This window comes from Cantharellus anzutake, assembly GCF_015039405.1.
Source record: "Cantharellus anzutake strain C23 chromosome Unknown EI90scaffold_105, whole genome shotgun sequence".
Taxonomy (NCBI): Eukaryota; Fungi; Basidiomycota; class Agaricomycetes; order Cantharellales; family Hydnaceae; genus Cantharellus; species Cantharellus anzutake.
The window spans coordinates 163371-170270 of NW_024067055.1; the positions used below are offsets into that span (position 1 = coordinate 163371).

The 6900-nt window shown below is 47.4% G+C and overlaps 2 protein-coding genes across 2 annotated transcripts; both read left to right on the forward strand.

Annotated features, from left to right (window-relative positions):
* Positions 1-139: 139 nt before the first annotated feature.
* EI90DRAFT_3084627 (uncharacterized protein) lies at positions 140-928 on the forward strand. Its single transcript, XM_039062091.1, is given in 5 exon segments — positions 140-245; positions 304-345; positions 402-497; positions 557-666; positions 682-928. The coding sequence occupies 4 exon segments, from the start codon at positions 324-326 to the stop codon at positions 910-912; spliced, it is 459 nt and encodes a 152-aa protein (XP_038909582.1). The 5' UTR covers positions 140-245; positions 304-323; the 3' UTR covers positions 913-928.
* A 3137-nt stretch (positions 929-4065) lies between these two features.
* EI90DRAFT_3021238 (uncharacterized protein) lies at positions 4066-5540 on the forward strand (the record flags this gene model as incomplete). The annotated part of the gene is made up of 5 exons (XM_039057625.1): positions 4066-4073; positions 4259-4534; positions 5073-5116; positions 5144-5332; positions 5359-5540. The coding sequence occupies 5 exons, from the start codon at positions 4066-4068 to the stop codon at positions 5538-5540; spliced, it is 699 nt and encodes a 232-aa protein (XP_038909583.1).
* Between the last annotated feature and the right edge of the window lie 1360 nt (positions 5541-6900).

Sequence of the window (6900 nt, forward strand, 5' to 3'; positions counted from 1 at the left end):
AGAACTGGAGGCAATAATTATAACTGGAAGCGCCCAAGCAGCCATGGATAGTGTGGAAGAGGGCATGGAAGAGTCAGTGGCTTCAACCTCCAAGAGGAAAAAGCGATCCTCTGATGCAACCAACACCAAGGGCAAGAGGTTGCAGGCAGATAAAGCGAGCACACTGGCCAGCTCTGATGCTAGCAGCTACAAGTTGCATCCAGCAAAAGCCAGAATTCCCCCCAGTGATGCAGATCATGAGGCCAGTACATAATTTAATTTGACCTTGGGAGAGATATGCATCGATGGATTCATATCCAACTGGCACCTCACAGGCAGATTACATGGGGAGCCAAAGTTGGAGTGGTAAGACTGTGCCTCTGCATCACCCCTCACGACTGGCATGCTGATTTAGAGTGTAGAGAACCAATCAGGCCGGATGGAGCCAACTGGTGACATGGGTGGTTCAGAGGGTTCAGATTTGGACGAGTTGCAACTGGGAGGCAAATACAGCAGTGGTCAGTGCAAGGGCAAATGATCACTGCATGTTGTCTAACGTGATTTTTCTTTTTTTTAGGATCCAGAGGGTTGGGCATTGGCTCAAGGAGTGTGGGTCCTTCTGCCTCAGCTGGCACTGCCCCAAGCTGTGTTGCATCCACTCTTGGTCATGCTGTGCAAGGCCCAGCGATTGGTTCAAGCCATATATCTACACCCAATCACACCACTCAAGTGCCATCTACAACTCAGGGTACATTCATTGTACCAACTTCCTCAGTTGCATCTCGTCCTCGTGTGAGGCCACGTGTAACTGGGTTAGTGGTCACCAGGGATGCAGCCAGAGAAGCCACCAGGGAGGTCATGAGGGAAGCTAGTCCTCCAGAACTGCCTCGTTTCCTACCACACACAAAGAGAGGCCAGGGGGGAAGGTTGTAGGTGTGGAATAACACTGCCAACTGACCGATGGACTATTGGGGAAATAACTATACGATGTCCACAGAGTGTGTTAGAACTAAAAAAAAAAAGTTTACAATGTCACCCAAATTCTAAAATCATAGCTGCTCATCGTTGAGAGTGATGGACTCATAATAGAGGGAAAAAAGTTACCTAGGAATGTCAAGTTTCAGGGCAATTGGCCCAGCGGTTGTGGAGAAGTGATGATATTTGCCTTACCACAATGATTCCACATGGTGTCGAATGCCACGTGAGCCTGCTGGTAGTGAGAAATGCCGGCCTTCGGGAGATTGCGAAGCCAGTGTGACAAAGTTTTGTGTCACAAGATTCTGATGCGGTCCTCTTTGGTCCTAACCATCCCAGTCTCATGTTCTTTTTCGTGATCACACATGTGATGGTGGTCCAATCTTCCTTGCCTTCCAGTTACCCATTCCACTGACTAATCTGCTTGCTGAGGAAGCGATCCGCTCTCCTTTGCCTACCAACAATGCCCACCTGGCAGCCAGTCTGCAAGCATCAACCATTCTTCACCAGCCAGATGCAATGAAGATCCCAGTTAATGTCAACCTGCGAGCGCAAGGAATTTTGACCTTGAAAGGGGAGAAATGTAAGGCGATAGCGGAGACCTCCTTTGGAGCATGAGCAGGGATGAGTGACGTTCATCTATTTGTGGGGCTATACATGTTCACCATTTAGGGAGATGATGCCGCAAATGAGATCAGGATTGGGGGGTTCTTTGGATGCAGGTTCCATGCAGTGGTTTTTGTATCTTCGGCTTCACATGCAGCGCTTGCCAATCCACTCTGAAACTCTTGTGATTGTTCATGTAAATGAAGCGATCTCGACTTGGTCTTTCCCACAGAAATCAACTCGGACTGTACTGGCCTGCAGTGTATTTGATTAAAATCGGAGTCGGAGGTCACACCAATCATGTTGCAGGAGTCCCTGGCTGGTAACCTGGAACTTAGATAGCTTCTGGATCTAACCACTGAAGTGGTCCATTCATGAAAACACCATGCTCGAGCGCTGCAGATTCATGTCGCCAGCGAGATCACCTCTCCAAGCATCAATGATGACAAGGTGGGAACCTTCCCACTTCTCCATTCACTCCTAATCATCCCATTGCCTCTGATGGCTCTTGAACAACTGTTGGTCCTTCGCATAGCCGTGCTGTGCAGGAGCACAATATTGCAGTGCTCTCCTGCTAGAAAGTAAGCATTTGGGTTGGTGTTGTTGAAATGGCTAGTGCTGACTCCTTTACCACCTTTCCTTTCTCGCATCGACTTCCCCACAGATGCTGGTGACGGTTCCCACTCGCTCAACTGCCAGTGACCTATTCAGTCTGGATCAGCAGTGTAGTGGACCCAGCCTGCAGTGGGCCAGCAGCGAATGCGATTGCACAAGACAGACATGGCGGCCTGTAGTTACAAGCTACAAACAATGTCGAACCAATCCCAGCGCAAACACTTATCACTAAGCGCTAAATGCAAACAAAAGAAAAACAGTCGAAACAAGATACAGGGGCAGTCAATGGTACAGCAGGAGGCGATGGGGAGGGGTGGGATGCATGAAAGGGTAAGGCAGAACTAAGAAGGAACAAACAAGGTCAAGCGCCTCAGTGAAGAAGTGAGTGGTTCGCAACAGCGAAAGACCCACAAGATCGCATGCGATGAATCGGTTGAAGATGCAGTGTAATTTTGCAGAGACTAGTACTGCCGAGTCAGCATGCATAAGTTACAGGTCCCATCACGCCATGGGGAAACTTACCAGTTGGCCAAACCAAAGCACGGGTGCAAGGACAGGTCCAATGCCCCTCAAACACATTGTCCAAGAGAGGACGTGGTGGCATACATGGCCGGCACCTTGATGAAGGTCAAGAGGCCATTGACGGTCCTAATGGATGTGAACACATGTGAATTTGGACTTAACGTAGATCTGTATAGTGCGAAGGTGTCTACAACTCTTCAGCTTGACGAATATACTCAGGGTGCAGTTGCGGTTCGAAGTGTGCCTCCACTTTGATGACTCCAATCATCATTTCAACAAGTTTCATGTTCCTCACCCGGGTTCTAATGTGGATGCCCCAGTGAAATGGTTGATGGACTCCACCAAGCACACTCACTGGATGGTTGAAAACATTACAACTTGGGGGCCCTGCCTGGCACGACAGCTGAGTCCGACATTTTGGGCATTGCTGCAGCTTCCAAGCGAAAACATTTGGTTGGAGCGATCCTGAAAATAATGGTAAAGGAAAGGCAGCCGCTGGGTCTTTGTGCCAGGAAAGGAAACTCCTGGGCAAGGGGTAGTAGAGAGCGGGGATTAATCCAAGATCATGGACCACAGGAATCATGATCTGTTAGAATTCTTGGTATAATGGCATATGCTATGACCAACTCACATTTGGTGATGTTGAGTCATGTGGCATCTGATTTTCGCCAATTACCTTTCTTGGTGACACCCGTCCCAAAGTCAGTGCGCATTCATAGCGCCTGACTCTAAAATCTTAATTTTAGGGCAACCCAACCTTTCCTCAGTTCACGTACAATGGGACTGAGGTGTGTTGGTTAGATCTTGTTCATTCTTCATACTAACTTTCATACACCAGCGACAACATCGCTAGTCCATCTTTTCGTCTTATATGATCATGTGCTGGCCCAGTGATTGTGCGACAGATGACGGTCTGAGAACTTAACGTATTTTGCAAATGATGTATTGGACTGTTCTCAAGCCGAAGGGTGTCAACTTGTTGGAATAAAGAGCCAGTCGGAGGGACTCATCTCAACTTGCAAGTGGCCAGCTGACTTACTTGGTGGCGACAACCTGGTCTCCCTGCATGCACTGGATTTAAAAGGGACAGATCTTCTGGGCAAGATGAAATGGAAGACTGGGGAGTATATCACCCAGTCCAGTAGCACATGAACTAGGGGAGAGTAATTACCTAGCGGTATATCGCTGGTATACATGAATCAGTACAAGATGATGGACACAGTGAGAGGAGGATAGTCAGACTCACCTCAGTGCCGTAGTGTGTGAACTGAGGAAAGAGTGGTGAGATTCAAAAATTCCTTGATCGCTAGGTGCTATGATTTTCCTTTTCTAACACAAGAAAACGATGCAACAACTACATTTGCGATGATGTCGAGGTATGTTCATAGTTCTGTATTCATCATCCCTTGCTCTAGTATCTCATTTCCCTTTTTAAACAAGGCTTTTTCTTCAAGGGCATTCCCTTGCCTATTCCCTTACAGGTGTAGAATACCCAAAGGAGAATGGGATCACCCCCCCCCCCCCCCCCACATTTATTGAACACATTGGATGGTGCTTACAGTATCAAGATGGGTGTTTTTGCAGAGACCATTCATTCCCTTGTTCCCTTTGGTATCTTCCAACCACAGGGCCTCAATTCGGAGCAAAATCTGGAGTCAAACAATCAAATGGCCCCCCCAGTCTTTGGGTTACAATCAACCCAAGGAACCAAGTTTTTGTGGGGACAAGTCCATGCACCGCAAAAAGTCGGATTCTGTGGATTCTACCCAACAACGCACACTACATACACCAATTCCCTATTTTTCCATATTTTTCCCATCATTCCTGACAGTCCCAGGTCAATTTCCCACACCCAACCACACAGCCAATTTCACCCCCTCCCCAGACCTCCACAACTACACATCAAACATAGCCATTTTTCTGCCCGATGGTGATGCTCTACCTTCCCCCCTTCACCCACGGAGCATTTCCCAGAATGGAAACCCCATACTTGGATGGTTCAGCACGGTGTAGAGCCTCACGTGGTCTTGACAGCACCTATCAATGGCCATATCTCAGGAACTACTGCACCAATCGGGACAAATGAGGATTCGTTGGAAAGCTGGAGACAGGGAGGTTGCTGACGGGAGGATAGGCGGGCGCTGTAGCGAAGTGTTGTGGAGTTAACCCTTACAATTTCCATTTTGGATCCATTGTCACAATTCCCCCATTCATTCTATATCTTTTATGGTTTCTCTGTCCCTGATTGGACATTCTTTATTTACAGTTGCCTATCAGCCTGTTTGCATTTTTCCATTGCATTCATTTTATTTCCAGCCCATATAAAATAGAGAAACCTTGTACATAACAAGTTAGTACTGAATAGCCCCTTGAAGGAGTAAAAAACTAGTTACATCCAAGTGGCAAAGACGCCATCCAGGTGAGTGTTAGTTTGAGGTTTTTACAGACCTAGTAGCGCCCCCGGACCAAAACCCGACCTCCCAACCTGTACCTGCACATCACTACAACCCTCCCCCTCTTCTCTGTCTCAAAGTCAAGGCGATCAACCCATTACAACATTTGAAGGAACCGAAGGACCCAATGCTATGGAAAGAATGCAAAACTTGGTGGCAGATCTGTATCTCACACAGCAAATGTGAGTCCATGACAAGGAATGGACAGTTCCTCTGTTACTGTTGACATGGGAAGTGCAAAGAGCGACATATCAGGATGCTATGGAAACTGTTAGTAGGAAAAGGAGACCAGCTAGGAATAGCACATGGGGGAAGAACCATGGCTGGAGCAGTGCTAGTGACATCGCATCATGCAGTGCAAATGCAATGGAACAAGCTGGCTTTGCATAGGCACTGCAAAAAGACAGGGAATATGATTCCGAGCAGAGGATATTAAAATAGGAGCTTGTCATATCCATTCCCGGCCATCGACTTCCGGTCCCTCCGTTCCCTCCGGTCTAACTCCACTCCTTCTTCACTAACCTCGGAGCTCCCGTATTCCGCAATCCTCTCAGTACCCCTCAATGGTCACCACCCCCTCATTTCAATTTATTACCTATGCCTCCCTAAGTACAGAGCTCCGAAGACTTCTGGACAGCTCTGACGTCCACTAGTGCACCCCCGCCTCCGCTGGGAAATACACTCGCCTGCCTTACCGCTAACCCCACGACCTGACTCGTCGGTAATATTCAGTCGGCTAATGCTTTAACCCTGTTAGCTCCGCTCCATTCGGCTCCGCCAATTGCGGACCCATCTTCGCTGTAACCATATATATATCCCGCTTGTACATAGGTTACACTCCAGTAATAAAATCAACTAGAGTTACCCCCCCTTCGGTTCTGATTGCCAGTCAGTAAGTTAGGGCACGGACGTGTCACTAGGCACAGCGCTCTTGGCAGAAGTCGCTGAGGCCAAAGCCCTCCGCTACGGAGACACTCCCTCGTCTCGAATCTGGTCTCTGACAGAGCTATTATGCGTAAACTCAGTCTCCATATGGAGAACTAATATTATTGTTTTTTTTTACCTATTACACATCAACTATAACATGAAAGTACAATGAGTTATATGCAAACATAGCAAGAAGGAAATGGTATCACCTCAGTCTTGATATGGAGAACTGAGGGAGGGGGAAAAATTATGGCATTCAGTGTAACTTATATGACTGGCACCAATATTGCTTAAAGCGATTGCCAGTGAAAACTTGGGAGCAAATACAATACTGCTCTTTCCAGTGGTGCAGACGATAGACTTGTTCATGGCTGAAGGTGGCCTGATGGAAAATAATGGTGGACTTGCCATATGCATTTACAGACTACAGTGCTCAAGGACAAACGATGGAATACTTGTGGCAGACATCGGAACACCATCAAGGGGAGCGTTGACACCATTTAGCACATACATAACACTATCACATGTAAGAGGATTGGGAAGGAGGACAAAAGGAGAGTGGGAGCAGACAACGGTGGGGGTGTAGTGCAGAATGGAGAAAGTAGACATGTGGAAAGGATCTGGCGAAGATGTAATGAGAATTGAGTAATAAGGGGAAAGAAGATGACATAATTTCAGCATCGAAATTTCACTAATATTGCCATGGTGAAGAGACTCTTTGGCAGCAACTGTTCTGAGAAAGGAAACACACATAGATCACAAGCGCTGCTTAGACTCAACATCACCAATTGTGAGTTGGCCTCAGCATCATCCTGGTTCAGTA

Bases quoted from the DNA above. Each gene is read 5' to 3' on its own strand.
- EI90DRAFT_3084627 (XM_039062091.1), top strand. From the start codon at position 324: ATGGGGAGCCAAAGTTGGAGTG. The intron at 346-401 runs GTAAGACTGTGC...TTTAGAGTGTAG, and splicing joins GGGGAGCCAAAGTTGGAGTG to AGAACCAATCAGGCCGGATG. The intron at 498-556 runs GTCAGTGCAAGG...TCTTTTTTTTAG, and splicing joins GGGAGGCAAATACAGCAGTG to GATCCAGAGGGTTGGGCATT.